The 16,076-nt window shown below is 41.6% G+C and overlaps 1 protein-coding gene across 2 annotated transcripts; it reads left to right on the top strand.

The window, feature by feature from the left end:
• The first annotated feature begins 1,253 nt into the window (after window positions 1-1,253).
• On the top strand, window positions 1,254-12,395 carry CUNH2orf49 (chromosome unknown C2orf49 homolog). Of its 2 annotated transcripts, XM_077749288.1 has the most exons (5): window positions 1,254-1,470; window positions 3,768-3,934; window positions 6,798-7,173; window positions 9,296-9,370; window positions 11,069-12,395. In XM_077749288.1, the coding sequence occupies exons 1-4, from the start codon at window positions 1,372-1,374 to the stop codon at window positions 9,350-9,352; spliced, it is 699 nt and encodes a 232-aa protein (XP_077605414.1). In that variant the 5' UTR covers window positions 1,254-1,371; the 3' UTR covers window positions 9,353-9,370; window positions 11,069-12,395. The 2 variants fall into 2 exon arrangements, with proteins under 2 accessions (XP_077605414.1, XP_077605413.1); XM_077749287.1 differs by having other exon boundaries at window positions 1,257-1,470; window positions 9,296-12,395.
• Window positions 12,396-16,076: the final 3,681 nt, after the last annotated feature.

Here is a 16,076-nt window from a genome sequence, read left to right as displayed (position 1 = left end):
TGTGCTGACAACTTGGAGCCTGGAGCCTGCTTCAGATTCTGTGTCTCCCTCTCTCTCTGCCCGTCCCCTGCTCATCCTCGCTCTCTCTCTCTCTCTGTTTCTCTAAAACAATTTTTTCAAAAAAGAAAATGTAATTCGATTTTGGTTATAAAATGCCATGATCCTAATACCATGAAGTTAATGCCCTGAGTTCCAAATTAGAACATCCACATGCCTGCCTCAACTGGGCCTAAAACTCTGCTCTATTTTGGGCAAGTCATTTTAAATGTCTTTCATTCAGATCAGCTTCCTCATCACTAATATGAAAGGACTGGACTATATTTTAAGTTTCTGCCCAGCTGTGAAATTCAATTTCTAGATGAAAGTATCACATACATAAATGATTAAGAAAAATTACAAAACATCTCTCACTTCATCTTGTATTTTTAAGTTTTTTAATGCAATAATTTTCAATAAAATGATACATCATAGAGAATTTAGAATAAGCATTTAGAACACGCCTGTGAGTTTGTTTTAGATGTGCCTAATATTTTGGAATATGTATCTCTTCCACAAAAGATCAAAGTAGGAAAGATTTTTTGGTGAATTACCAAGGATTAGATCAGAACTGAACGTGCAACAATCTACTTAAGCCAGAACTGTTCCTTCATTGCAGTTACAAGTGCAGAGAAAACGTACTTGTCAGTGCTGCTACTTCCTCATTCTCTGATCTGGGGCGAATTACCCTGTCTGTGCCTCACCTGAAAAATAAGCATTCTGGTAATATACACCTCATAGTGCTGTTCTGAGGGAGCAAGATTATCCAAATAAAATCCAGTACCTCGCACATCGTAAATGTTAACAAATGTTTGCTATCGTCACTGGCAGTTTCGTTATTATTTTCACATGCGAGCAGGTTAGTTCGGAATATTATTTCGGGGAATATTATTTCGGGGAATATTTGAGCTCCTACGATCTGGAAGGCCAGGACAACTTCAGAGGCGACCACAGTTATATTTTGGGTACCGGACGTCGGGCTGCCTCGCCTCTTTCCCGCGAGACTGCCCAAGGATTCCCTTTGGCCTCTGCCATTGGACGTCACAGGAAGCGCGACCAATCGTGACCCGTTCTGGGAACTTCGTTTTCCCCTCTCTTCCTGTAAGGCGTCAAATGCCTATCGTTTCCCCTGCGGACCTCCCTTTCGCTTCTATCACCCCCCAGATGTCTTCCCTCCGCATGATCTAACCCAATACGCAACAGGCCGCGAAGAGCCGAGCGGAAGCGTGACGCACCAAGAATGACGTCAACGAGGCCACGTCCGTTGCGTCACTTCCGGGACGCTTCCTTCGCGGAGCCTTGTGGGTAGCCGGCCGGGGTCTCCTGGCGACGACGATGGCGGGGGATGTGGGTGGTCGCAGCTGCACGGATTCGGAGCTGCTGCTACACCCGGAGCTGCTGTCCCAGGAGTTCCTTCTCCTCACCCTGGAGCAGGTCGGGCGCCCCGGAGCGGGTGGGCCTATTTGCGAGAGGGGTTCGGACTTGAGCCGGGCCCAAGTAATCCTCGGTGGCGGCGGACACACCCGCTTTTCCCGCCCGGTTTGTGTCAGTGTCCGCTCCACACGGACCGACCAACTGTCCCCACGCCCTGTTCGGGAAAGAAACGTCCTTAGACTACCGGGAATTTCTGGGCATTAGGACTTACCTTGTTTGGGTCTTTGATGGCTCCGACACAAGTCCTAGGCGACTCCCGTGCGGCCGTGTATGAGAAAGGGCCTGAGGAAGAAATGAAGGGTAGAAATCAGAGACGGTCAGGGCTTTGGAAAGCATCGGAGAAGTCGCCCTCCATAGTCTCACCTCGTTTTTAAAGATGAAACGGAGTCTCAGAAAGGTGAAGTGACTTATTTAAGGTCGCACCATCGGTAAATGGTGCGGCTGGGAGGAGAATTCAGGACTCCTGGCTCTCAGTGCAGCATATCCTGTTTTCGAGCTAATGTGATCTGAGAGTCAACAAAAGATAAGACAAAAGAAGTGATGAATTTGGTTTAAAGTAGTAGAGAATTACTGAAAGTTTCTTTGTGATTTCAAGTAGCTTGTTGTGTTGTTTTCCTTGTGTTTTCTCCTCAGTACTCTTTCTCTAACTTCCTCAAGCGCCCCACAGATTTATTGACATCCGTTACCTTTCACCTGAAGTTTCAAACTTTTTAGGTACATCAGAATAACTCTAGGGCTTGTTAAAATACAGATTGCTGGGCTCCATCTCCAGAGTGTCTGATCCAGTAGTCCTGGGGTGTGGCCTGTAATTTGGCATTTTTAACAAGTTCTTGCTGCTAGTTCCGGACGGCAGTTTGAGAATCACCACCCTGGAGCAATGCTTCCCAAACTGATGTGCCTATGAGTTCCCTAGGAATATTATTCAAGAGATTTTCCAGGGTTTTTCCATATCTCAGTGAACAGAAGGTGAAAATTGACAATAGAGGGTGGTCAAGTGTAAGAGAGAAAAGTACTATTTGTGCTTTTAAATTTTGAAGAAAAGAGTAAGTGGGATAAGTTTATCAGAGGACAAGATTGGGCTTGTTTTGCCAGTTAAGCTGAGCACAGATGTTTCCAGGCTTTTCTGAATTGCAGTCGAGGAGTCTGTGATCTCATTACCATCTTCATTTTCCTTCCGAAATCCACACTCTATCTGTAGCTACTCCTTTTTTATGCTTTATGTTTTTCGTGATGTTGAGAGCAAATTGGAAAATGAGAGAGAATGAGGTAATATTGACAAAGTTGGTGGACAGTGACAGGAAGCTACTAAAGGACTGGTGAGGGGCACCTGGGGGGCTCAGTAGGGTAAGCGTCCCACTTCGGCTCAGGTCATGATCTTGCTGTTCATGAGTTTGAGCCCCATGTCAGTCTCTGTGCTGACAGCTCAGAGTCTGTAGCCTGCTTCGGATTCTGTGTCTCCCCCTCTCTCTGGCCTTCCCCTGCTCATGCTCTCTCTCTCAAAAATAAATTAACATGAAAAAAAAATTAATAAAAACAAAGGACTGGTGGAAACTTGGAGGGCAGGCTGTAATGATACACTGTTATCACGAGGGTCACAGGGCCATCTGAAATCTTGGTGGTTAACTTCAATTTAAGAAGCATTACTAGGGAGACATGGGAAATGATATACAGCCCACTACTTTGATCGTGATGGTAACACTCTGGGTAACCTTTTCACACCGTGGGGTAAATTGTCATCATTGTTGGAATTCTTTTGTCCCGTTTCCCCAGGCAGTCTCCCACTTTCCGTTTACTTCCTAGGTTAAGATGATGCTACCGGAAATGGTCTTTGTGCCTGCTATGCTGGCTGACCAGTTGTGGACTGCTGTCCTTGTCACACTGAACATATGACCATTGTCTTTAAGACGTGGCTGAACCCAGTATCTGCAAAGCTGAACCTCTCTGTAGTAGTACTCCTTGTAGTATATAGTACGGTGTAGCACTGCAGTGTACTTGAAGTCCCTGTAAGTCTGTGTGAGACTTAGATAACCTTCTCAGACTTAAAGAACAAATTTTATAATTATATTAAATATATAATAATAAATTTAAATTATAAGTGTATTATATTGATTTCTATGGCTATAAGTTATATATAAAATTAAAAATACATTTTATAATTATAAATAGCTTAGAAGTTATTACCAAATTTGATAATTATAACATTTGTTATTTAAGCACAAATGTTCTACCCTGTTACATAGGTAGTAATTAAAACCAAGGATGTTATTTTGAAATTACTTTTGTTTCCTTTTCCACAGAAGAACATAGCTGTTGAAAATGACATAAGAATAAGCAAAGACAATCTTACTGATCTTTATGTTCAGCATGCAATTCCGTTGCCTCAGAGAGATTTGCCAAAGAACAGATGGGGGAAAATGATGGAAAAGAAAAGAGAGCAACATGAGGTGAAAAGTGAGACTAAAAGGTACTTTTCAGTGGTTCTGGTTTATATGACTTACCAGTTTTGCTTTTCTTCTTTTTCTCCAGGTGAACTTAGGTAAGAAAAATTCATTTACTCAACTGTTTATTGAGCACCAGGCACTGTACTTAATAGCATGAATAAAACTGACAGCATTCCCTGCTCCCATTTTAATTGGGAGAAACATAATTTAGAAAGTGAAATAAAATACATGGTCCGTTATGTAGTGATAGTAGGTGTCGTCATAGTGGTAGTACGCAGAAAAATGCAGCAGGGAGAGAGGTTACCATTTTAGGTAAAGTGGACAAGAACAGCCTCACTGAGAAAAGACATTTCCACAGAGAAACCTAGAAGGTAGAGAGCAGTCTAGCATTCCAGACCAAATACAAGAGTCCAGAGTGTGCCCGTGATAAACCAAGAACAAGAAAGAGGCTATCAAGGCTGGTGTGGAGAGAATCTAGGGGAGAGTAAAGAGGTTTATTGGAGGTGAGTAGCGGAGATCGTTGGTTAGATCCCCTAAAGCTGTGTGAGTCCTTGTAGGAACTTTAGCTCGGCTCTGAGATGAGAAGCCACAGATTTTGAGCAGAATGACGACACCATATGATGTACATTTAAACAGCATCACTCTGGCTGCTCACTGAGTAGTAATGTAAGGTAGGGGGAGGGGAGTAGGGAAGCCAAAACAGGAATCTGTACTGTGATCCAGGCAATAGATGGTGGTGACTTTGAGTGAGCGAGTGAATTTGGTAAGAGGTGGTCGGAGTCTGGATTTATTTTGGAGTTAGAGCCAACAAGATTTGCCGAACTGTGAGAAAAAGGTAGAGTCAAGTTAAGACTTTAAGGTCTTTGAATAATGCAGAAATGAAGGAACTGTCCTATAGCTTCGGGGACACTGTTTACAATTTTTAAATTTCAGAAAATATTTCATAAAACCAGAAGCAAATGAATTCCTTTTTTAAAGGAAGGCTACGTTTCTTTAACAGTGATAGTTTAATGAGGACAAGGCATCCTAACATCCCTGAGTGGGCTTGTTATTTCTCTTCCAGTGTCTGTTTTATCCCAAGTGGGTGCTACTGATTAATTACTGAGTTTATTTTTGGAGGTTTCTGTTTGTAAGGTACTGTCACAGGCAGTACACCAGTGATTGTGGGAGAAGATGGAATGAGGGGTGAGAGTGAGGGAAAATGCTGGTGGTGAGTTGAATACAGGTTTTAATCTGTAGTTACGAAGAAAAACTCATGATTGACAGGGAGATTACTCCTCCAAGTGTGAAAACAATTGAAGAATGTAACATGTATGCTCTTAGTCTTTCAGAGAATAGGGTCTTTCTTTTGATCAGGAACACATTCAGTTCAGATCAAGGATCCTTTTAGCTTGATGGTTACGTATTGGTATAGGCTCCTTATTAGAGTTAGCTTTTGTAAATCTGTGGATTATGCCAAATATATCTTCAACTTACTTTTGCTGATTCTTAATAAGAAAGTATTCTCTTCTTGCTCTGCACACTCAGGCACACTGTTCTAAGCAAAGCTTTCAGTACTGTTATACTTCATATAACAGGCCCTTTAACCCCTAAGGTGTCCTTTTTGGAAAACATCAAAAAAAAAAACCAATCACAATTTCACTTTGAATCAAAACATTAAAGCCAGAAACATCTAAGAGACAGTCAGGTTTTGTTGAGTTGCTTTGTGGAGGAACTAAGCTGCTGTCAGTTCCAGGTTCCACAGCTACAGATCACACAGAGCTAGGACCAGAGCTACGGCACAGTGCTCCAGCTGCAGCGGGCCTCTGGGGTCTTAGGTTGAACTCTCACAAGCTGATGTGCCCTCTGTTTCCCTTCTGTGGTGGCAGTGGGTTTATAGTGAACTTATTTGTTATCTTCTACCAAATCATGTTCAGTGGTAACCTAAGAACTGGTGAGTTTGGCAAATCACCTAGGATCTGGTTANCTGAGGTGTCAGCACAGAGCCTGACATGGGGCTCGAACTCACAAACTACAAGATCATGACCTGAGTTGAAATTGGACACTTAACCGACTGAGCCACCCGGGCGCCCCAGATTCTGCATTTCTTAACAGCCTCCCAAGAGGATGCTTATGCTGCTGGTCCCTGGACCACACTTCGAGATGTAAGACTAAAGCGGTCTTCCTAATAAATGGCCGCGCAGGTTCTTACATGTTCAATAAAAAGGTTGTTTGTTTTTTTTTTTCCTTTCCCCAAGAACAAACCTGTGTGTCGCTTGAGGTGTAATGAATAATGGACAGATGAACGCTCTTATCATTTATCTTTGTGACTCAGAGTGGATATTTGGTTTTCAGAAGCTAAATATGAAGACTTGCCAAATTTTTAAATGAAAACTCTACAGATGTTATAGTTACAGGTTAGAAAATGCTTTGGCTTTAGAGAACTTTAATGAATAGAATGTTCTGTCTCATTGTAGACTGCTGCTGTGGTAGTCTTGCTATAGTCTCGATAGTTTATTCTTTCTAAATAGTAATTGATACATAGTCAAGATAATTCTATCAGTTAGATGGTGATTTTTAAAACTTAAAATTTTTTTTTTTAACACTAAGAATCTAGTTTTAAGTTCTAGGGTTAATTGGTTGGTTTATGTTTTCAAAAGATTTGTATCTTGTGTGTACATTAAAGTTAACTTATGTTTCTTGCCAATATTTTAAACTCTTAAGCCCTAGAAAATTATCATTTCATTTAGGGTGACCATAGAACATTTCATTCCGAGGAGTCCTACTTAAAATAAGATTAGTCTTAGCAATATGTTTTTTTGGTCATTGTTTTCGTTTTGAGCTCTCGAGAATGAATGGGTTTGCCATTCCAGTGATGTTTCCGTGAATACACCTCTGTGCTTGCAGGGGCGGCACTGTGGATGGGTTGAGGAAAAGACCCCTCATTGTGTTTGATGGAAGTTCAACAAGGACAAGCATCAAAGTGAAAAAGACAGAGAATGGAGATAATGATCGACTCAAGCCTCCCCCTCAGGCAAGCTTGACCAGTAATGTCTTTCGAAAATTATCAAATTCGTCTTCAAGTGTTTCACCCCTCACTTTGTCTTCCACTTTGCCTGTGAACAATACAACGGAACACAGTAATAATGACTGTAAGCAGAACCATGACTTAACTCATAGGAAAAGTCCTTTGGGTCCTTCAAAGTCCCCACCTTTGTCCCCTGTTGGAACTACTCCAGTGAAGTTAAAGCGAGCCGCTCCTAAAGAGGAAGCTGAAGCCCCGGTAAGTGTGCGGTGATGTCTGTACTACTGGGAGATGTGAATGAAGTCTTGGAGCGGTCGGCCTCGTAGCTGAGCCACAAGCAGATTTGAACTCTTAAGGGATGTCTTTACATGTCATCTCTTGTGTTTGAATCCTGAACTATAAAATCCATGATGATAAGTTAACAGTTTTTAAGGTACACTCCATTTGTTTCTGCTTAAAATGTGTAGAGTGTCTTGGGCACTTTTCCTAGCTTTTTCTCATTTCTAGATCCTTTATCTTAGAACTCAAAGAGGAAAATATTCCTTTGTTAGCAAAGCTTAGAATGTTAAACAATTTGTCCAGGGTCACATATTTATTAAGTAGCATTTTAGAGCTTGATCTTTAGTCTGTCTGTTTTCCATTTAACCTTAAATGACACTAGAGTGTTTAGGATTTTATCACTTAGCTCCCCATCTCAAATTTACCTATCCTTGGAGGGTAGAGGAAGTTGAGGGGAATCTACTGTGTTAACCATTTAAATGCTTGCATTTCATACACGGGCAAATTTGGTATAGATAGGCAATATATTTAGAATTTACCTAGAATTTAAAGAGATTGTGTGTGTGTGTGTGTGTGTGTATTTGATCCTTCCCTAGACTTGTCAGAATTTTATTTTACTTTTAAATATCCAGTTTTGTAGCTTTTACTTTTTGTCTTAGTCTATGTAGGCTGCTATAACAAAAAACAACATTGATTACACAACAGACATTTATTTTTTATAGTTCTGGAGGCTGGGAAGTCCAGAATCAAGGTGCCGACAGGTTCAGTGTCTGGTGATGGCTCACTTTCTGGTTCATAGCTGGTTGGTTTGCTGTGTTCTCACCTGGTGGGAGGGGCTAGTAAGCTCTCTGAGGTCTCTTATAAGGGCCCATTCATCAGAGCTCCTCCCTTGTTATTTAAGCACCTCCCAAAGGCCCTCCCTCCTCATTCCATCACCCTGGGGGTTAGGTTTCAACCTGGGACTTTCAAGGGGGCACAGGCGTTCAGTCTCTATGGTATTCCATTAGTATTGACTTTATTCTCCTCTTGGGATTGTGTGTCAGGAGGATCAAGACTCAGACTATTTTAAATATTCTAAAATAGTAGACCCTGAGAAAGAAAAGTCCTATGTGACCAGCCCATGTTCCTATGTTAGTTCATCCTTGCAGTGACTCTGTGACATGGCACAGTTCTTTTCTCGTCTCGCAGGTGAGGAAATAGCAGCTCAGGTAATTTAAATAAATTTGTCCAGAGTGTCAGAGTTACTAAGTGGCCAGTCTGCAGTTCGCATTCAGGTCTGTCTCACCTCAGTGCATGCACCTCTGACACCGGGCTGCCTCTAGTCTGACTGACTTCAGTCACTTTTGTGGGCAGGAGGAGGAGGGTGTCAGAGAAGAGAGGGAAGAAGAGAAAAGGTAGGAGGAATAATCTAGACCTCAAATATTACAATAAAGAGTTAGCCTGAAGGATCTTTTCTTTCTGTCAAAAAAAGTATTTTAAAATTAAATTTATTATTTTTTTAAATATAGTTTATTGTCAAGTTGGTTTTCATACAACACCAGTGCTCATCCCCACAAGTGCCCTGCTCCATGCCCATCTCCCATTAAAAAGCATTTTTCTACTCGGAAAAGTTTTATTTTTTCAGGTGTTGTATTTATTTTTTTAATTTACGAGTGTTAAGATCTTGGATTGTGAGTTTGAGGAAGGCGATGGGGTAGGCCGGAAGGAAGCAGGTCTGGAACCCTGTTAGTGGTTTCCAATTCTGAATGCGCCTTAGAATCACCTGGAGGAGCTTCCAGAAAACCCAGACAGATATCAGAACTTCCGTCCTGCCACCTCCTGTGGATTCTGACTTAATGGGTTGTGGGATAAGGCCCCAGCCTGGGCACCTTTTTAAGTGCTGTGGGCTGTTCTCATCTGCAGACATTAGAACCATAGCTGGAAAAATGGGTCGCAGGGGGTTTGCTTTTTTCCCTAAGCTCCTGAAGTCTTTTCCCACCAGGTGGCAGCAGTGAGCTACCACACGTGGATTAGTAGTAGACTGGTGGTTTAGAGTGCTCATTTCAGGTTCATCTCTGACATTTCTGCAGGTGTATACTGATTTCTGCTCATGTCTTTTCAGAATAACCTGAAGCCCCCAGAAGCAAAGAGGAAGATACAACATGTTACGTGGCCGTGAAGGAAAGTTTCCAAAAATGTAAATATAACTGTAACTGTAGTTTTCCAAGCAAGTTCACATCTATTGACAGTATTTACAGAGATCCTGATTATTGTGGAATTTTCTGAAGAGGTTTCAAATTAGGTTTGAGAAAGTAGTCTTTCCTTTTCCCTTCCCCCATCCCTCCCTTCTTTTTTTTTTTTTTAAATTTGCCTTTTCTCTGATTTAGAAGGAATTTCTTTTTAAACAAACGGCTTAGTGTAAGTCATTTATAGTGATCCTAGTCATTAGCTGTAAGTCTGGTATGAAGCATCTGATGAATTTTATGAATTATTCTCAGCCTGTTTTAGTCTTTGGGGAAATTTGAGATTTTATTTAAACTCAAATATTTTAGAAGTTCACAATTTTTATTTCTTTTCCCTCGCAAAAGAATTGAACAGTTTATCCTGGTATTTTAATAAATACTGCCAAACTCCTCCTCGAGGTTCACCAAGAAAAAGAGTATTTGTAGTGCTGCCAATAAATTCAGAACATACAGACGAAACTGCTGTTCTTCAAGTGCTTACATTGCTTTTTCCCAGAAAAACCAAAAGGTACATCAGTGCTTGCTGTTGCTCCTTCCCGTGCAATCATAACGGAATCAGTCTGTTAGGCGCTGACTGGTCGTTCTCACAGCTGGTCCGCCCTTTCAGATGTCTGGGCTGTGCAGCAGCCCTGCCTACTGTTTTCGTGAGTGGTCCGTGCTCCCACTCTGAGCGCAAGGATCACTCCTGCCCAGGTGCTGCAGCTTTTCAAAAAGAAGCCGGCTATAAAACCTCAGGTGTGGTCGTGTTCAGGGTGGCACCTGATGGCAGATGGTTTAGAGACTAGGAAGGAGGTGATGGAATCTGAGAACTTTAGAGAGTCCAGGAAGGGTAATGGTGAGCGGCAAGCTTAGTGTAATCTGGTAGGCAGGCGAGGAGAAGATACTGAAGCCTCAAGTCACCCCAGAACGACAGCATTGGAGCCGAATACCAGCTGGACAGAGCTCCCCGCTGGGATGGCAGGGACAGCTCCGTAGGACAAACAGTTATCCACTGAGGTCGAGTGGTGTGACCAACCCATCAGTGGGAAAGTAGGGTATACCTTAGAGCCGTGAGTTCTCGCGTCCACATTTTTGCCTTGTATTTCTAACCAAGTGCAGAGGATACTTCATCCTTTAGGTGACAGATCTTCAAATGGGGGTTCGCCTCTACCTTTGACAGCAGTCTCCTTCCTCTTTTGATTTGTTAAAACAAGTATTTTAGTTCAGCTATTAAATAGCCTTACAAAAAATTCATTCAGCCTTGCAGGTACGTATGGTACTAAAACTTTAACCCTCCAGTTTTTAGCCATTCTGCCTTTATCCAGTCGATAAATCTATACATACAAGACAGAATTGGTACGTATGATGTGTTGCATAAATAATTGACGTGATGGTGAATTGGTTAACTATAAAGGTATCTGCAGGGCTGATACGTGTAATATTGTTGAAGGACAACTGTAACCTTCTACATAACTGTAAAGGGAGATTTTAACAGTGCAGAAAATAGGGTAGAATGACAAATTAGATTTTATATCCAGTTGTCCCTTCTGCTTCCATCTGCATTTCTCTCGTAGTTAAGAGAGAGTTAGCCATTTGACAGTTTTAAGTCAGTGGAAACTTAGTTTTAGTTACTCAAAAAAAATTAATTTTTAATTTGTATATTTAACTTACAGAGTAGGTTGGTAACAACAGCTGAACTGTGTAACGTTGCTTCAAATTGAAGTTTATATTATGAACATTCAGAATCAATGCTCCTATAGCAGCATATTATTGAGCTATTTTGAGTTTGAAATGTGGAGAAGTGCGAAACCACGGACCATATATTACCTAATCCCGACGTCTCAAAGCGCGGTGCCTTCTCAAGGTGTTTACGTACAGCTGGCCTTCGAGTGTCTTCCTCCACGTAACGACGCCTACTGAATGATGGGAATCTGAGGCAGAAGTGTTGGGAATCTTAGGTTTTGAAGGGTTGCTTTTGTGTGTTTTAAAGCTTACAAGGACTTGATTTGAGTGGCAAACAGCTTTGGAATACTCTTGACTCACAAACATGGTACTATTGTTACTAATGATTTCCTGTTTCAACAGATCTAGCTTTTTTAAATTATTGCGGTAGGCAGACGAATGGCATTCGTGCCAGTGAGTGGCTTCCGAGGTGTAGTCACGGGCACTTTACCACTTCCTGCCACTGGCAGGGGATCTCGCTCTTTTTTTTCCCTACTTCTGTGTTCCCCGTTTCTTTTTTCATACTCTCCTTTCCCATATTTGAACTTCCTTTGCCTCCATTTTCCATCCTCCATTCTGCAGAGCCTAAGCGGCAGGCTTAGGTTTGCAGGTCATAGGGCTTGACCCCACGCATTTCTTGAGGAGTGCAGAGAGGATGGACCCTGGCCCTCTTAGATTTGAGGGATCATAGACCGCCATGTGAATTCTGGAAATCTCAAGCCCCTGCAGCACCAAAGGCCCTAAATTGCTTCCCAGTGGCTGGCAAGGCAATACAGTTTACCAGAATAGCTTTATGAATCTAGACAGCTACCAGGCACTTTGGAAAGTAGGTTCAACTACCACTATGAGGCCATAATATTTTTGCTAGTATTAAAATTCCTCAGAATTATTATTTGAAATAATAGTTTGGTTGATTTAGTTTTGAGAGAGGATTCTAAAACTGGTCTAGAGACTCATTCAATAGCAATGATCTTTTGAAAACTTACATTAAGTAAAACTGCCAGTAGATTAAATCATACATGTGTAAGAGCTTCCTCTATTTACTACTGCAGAACTTCAGTAATTTTTAGAGGTTACAAAATGGTCAAAATGTTTTTAAGCGTGCTCTTTTATTAAATGCTTGTGCAGGTTTTGTAATTCAGTACAGAGAGTTTAACCTTGTAATGTACATTTTTGTATGTAAAGGTCTTTTAAGTAGCCATATCCTTATTTAAATAAACTGAATAAAATTATTGAGTAGGGCTGTCGTTCATAAAAAAATAAAGTGGAAAAACATTCTGTAATGACTTGGTCTCCTTTTATTTGAGCAGGCTATACCGAGGAAAAGTATCACTCTTTACAGTATGACCTTCTGTACCAGAATTGACTGGGACCAGGCACGATGCCCATAGTCTGGCCATATCTTGGGGACCCTGCTGTGAAGTAGTGGTGGGCTAGAGTGGCTTGGTGTTCGGGAGAGCCTGATGCCACAGGGGCTGACATGCCGACTGCCATTGTGGATGCAAACAAGTCCCTCGGATGGATGGGAAGCTTATCCAGTGTAAGCTTTCCTAACAAACTGGAATAAACCAGAGGTTCAGGGGAAAGGTTGTGTTTGGGTCTTTAAAAAGTAAATCTCTAAACTGGTTATCTTCATGTCGGAAACCGAAGCTCTGCATTAACTGACTTGTAAACACCTCAAGGTACTTTATCTACCTTGAATTTTTAAAAACTGGTAATTTTTTAGAAGGGGACAGAAGAGACCTTTATTTTCATTTACCTTGTTTTTTACCAAAGTGCCATTTACTGAAGCGCTCTGCTTTTCCAGTTGTTGTCAAACCTGGTTGTCTATAGTATTGTGGCAGAAAAAATAAAGGAGTGTTAATTACATTCCTGCACAGTGAAATAATGGATCATTGTAATGGTGGAAAGAAAATCAACCCAGAAAATGAAATAGTGAGAGATGGGAATGTAGGGTGAAGAGCTGCTTTCTAAGTATACTGGTTAGGGGACGCCTGGGTGGCTCAGATGCTGAGATTAAAAAAAATTGTTTTTAAGTCTTTTGTAATTTTAAGGAAACTCCACCCAACATGAGGCTCCAACTCGCGACTCCAAGATCGAGAGGCACATGCTCTACTAACTGAGCTGGCCAGGTGCCTGCTGAAAAGATGATTTTTAAGGGGACAGTTAGGGAAAGCTTTCAGGAAAAGCGTGGCACATGTGATACATTTTAAATGTCTACATATTCTTTGTTGCTTCTATCAGACATGGCGTCTGTTTCCTGCTGCTTGAATATAGAGCGGTCTTGTGATTTGCTTTCATCAGATGAATGCTCCTCTCACTGGGACCCCTACTGCAGCCACCTGAAAAAGCCTGCTAGAGAAACACATGAGCAAACAGCATTCACTAACCACCAAGTGTGACCTAATCCCCCCACCCCGCTCCAGCTGCCAGGCGAGCACAGCCCCCCATGAACGTCCAAGGTGAGACCAGCCCAAATAGACTCCGAGTATCCTCAGCGAACAGAATAGGGGCTGCATTAAGCCACACTATGTGTCGGGGATGGTTTGCTACCTAGCATTAGAGAACAGTGGATAAGAAAAGAGTGAAAGCAAGGGGGACTTAATAGAGTTTTAGAACCAAGAAAAGGGTTTTAGAATAGAAAGACTGCAGCTCCCATCAGTGAAAATAGCAGAAAGAGTAGAAGAAAATGAAGCCAAAGCAGCTAGGCAGGGGCTGGGTTCTGTGGGCCACGGTCAGGACTTTGGATTTGATTCTAAGAGCAGTTGGAAGCCATTAACTGTGTTCAGACTTGACCAAGCATTTAGCCAGAAGGAAATGAGACTGGCTCAATAAAGTATGTAATGGCTCTAAACATCTTTTTCTCTGGTAAAATTATCCAAGTTTTTTCAGTCAATTTGAACTAAAATATTTCTATTTCTTTGACTAATGATTAATTAAACCTGAAGAAACTAAAACGCCAATTGTGGCAAAAGGTATTTTTCGTAAATATAGAAACACCATATCTAGCCAAGCTTTCTGTCACATCTGTCCTGCCCTGCTATGGAATTTTTTTAAATAAACTTTTAAAAAATAAACCTTTTATTTTAGGAACGTTTGAGACTTGTAGAAAAATTGCCAGGATAGTACAGAGAGTGCCCGTATACTGCACACCCAGTTTTCCCTATTACTGATGTATACTGGTATGGTTCGTTTGTGGACTTCCAGTCAATACCGGTACATTATTATTAGCTGAAGTCATAAAGTATGAGTTTATTCATACTTCCTTAATTTTTATCTAATGTTGCCTTTCTGTCCCAGAATCCCATCCAGGACACCACCTTCTATGTAGTATCCAATACCCTACATACACTATATTATATGTACACACAGACTCCTCCTTAGAGTCTCCTTAGGCTCCCCTTGGCTGTGACCGTTTCTCAGACTCTCCTTAGATTTTTGATGACCTTGACTGTTTTTTTTTTTGTCTTTATTTTGAGAGACAGAGACAGAGCAAGCGGGGAAGGGGCAGAGAGAGAGGGAGACAGAATCTGAAGCAGGCTCCAGGCTCTGAGCTACCACCACAGAGCCTGATGCAGAGCTCTAACCCAAGGACTGTGAGATCATGACCTGAGCTGAAGTCGGACACTTAACCAACTGAGCCACCCAGGCGCCCCATGACCTTGACTGTTTTGAAGCAGGCTGGTTTGATAGGTATGGATGTCTTTCCGTTCAAATTTGTCTTACGTTTTTCTCATGATTAGACTGGGGTTAATGAATTTGGGAGGGAACATCACCGAGGGAGAGTTCCACTTTCATCACATGTTAAGAGTACATGCTGTCAACATGATTTAACTGTTTTTGCAGTTAGTCTTGGTCACCAGGCCTAGGTATTCTGTGTTGGGTTAATATAAACCTACTCTTTTTCCTCCTCTTCCTACTTTGTCTTTGGAAGGAAGACCTGAGTAGAGAATTATGTTCCACCTTTTGAGCCAAGTATTCTACATAAATTACTTGTAATTATTCTGTGCAGATTTATCCTATTTTTTTATTTAATAATTTATGTCAGGCTTGACTTAGAATCTTACAGCATGGGTTATAAGCCCATGCTTTTTTTTTTTCCTCAAATTATTCCAGCTTTGGCCATTGGAAACTTTCAGTTGGCTCCTGTGTCCCTATCTTGACTCATCATTGTGGTTTCTTTTGAGCACTTCCTTTTCCTTACTTTCTAGCACTTCCAGATGCTCTAGGTTCATCTTATAAGCTTCCTGCCCCAGTCCTAAACTCAGCCATTTCTCCATGGAGTTGTGGTTCCTTTTATTGAAGAATAGTATTAGAAAGCAAGGTCTGGATGCTAAGAGTGGGGTGTTGTTGCTTCTAGATCTCAACTGACAGAGCAAGGAAATAGATGTGTGTGTATACTAACCCTGTATATACATGTACCTTCAACATCGCTATGCATAACTATCTCTGGTAAGTTAACGTGAGTTCATACTGATATCTCCAACTTGAATCCATTACCTGTGGAACATTCTAGACTTCCTTGCTTGTCTGTAATTTCCCACCCCAACAGTAAGAAACCCAGCTCCCATTGTCCACCGTCCATTTACTTCATTGTTCAATTCCCCTGTGCAAAACATTACCACTAGAGTACGGTGCTTATGTATAGTTCTGTTTGCCTTTATTCTTACAGATTCCTCGCATTTCTGGTGTCACTTAAGTCATTATCACTTACAAAGATAGGTTTGCAGTTTTTTTGTTTTTGTTTTTTTTTTTAATATTTTTTATTTATTTCTAGGAGAGAGAGACAGCGTGAGCAGGGGAGGGTCAGAGAGAGAGGGAGATACAGACTCTGAAATAGGCTCCAGGCTCTGAGCTGGCAGTCAGCACAGAGCCCAACGCAGGGCTCGAACCCACGAACCGCAAAATCATGACCTAAGCGAAAGTCGGATGCTTAACCGACTAAGCCACCCAGGCGCC

Source organism: Crocuta crocuta, unplaced genomic scaffold, assembly GCF_008692635.1.
Source record: "Crocuta crocuta isolate KB4526 unplaced genomic scaffold, BGI_CrCroc_1.0 scaffold118, whole genome shotgun sequence".
Lineage (NCBI taxonomy): Eukaryota > Metazoa > Chordata > Mammalia > Carnivora > Hyaenidae > Crocuta > Crocuta crocuta.
Note: the sequence above shows the minus strand (reverse complement) of the source record. Positions and strands in the feature narration are given on the sequence as shown.

Excerpts from the sequence above, each read along its gene's own strand:
- CUNH2orf49 (XM_077749288.1), top strand. The coding sequence starts at position 1,372 with ATGGCGGGGGATGTGGGTGGTCGCAGCTGCACGGATTCGGAGCTGCTG. Across the intron at positions 1,471-3,767 it reads TTCTCCTCACCCTGGAGCAG|AAGAACATAGCTGTTGAAAA; the intron begins GTCGGGCGCCCC and ends CCTTTTCCACAG. Across the intron at positions 3,935-6,797 it reads GTGAAAAGTGAGACTAAAAG|GGGCGGCACTGTGGATGGGT; the intron begins GTACTTTTCAGT and ends CTGTGCTTGCAG.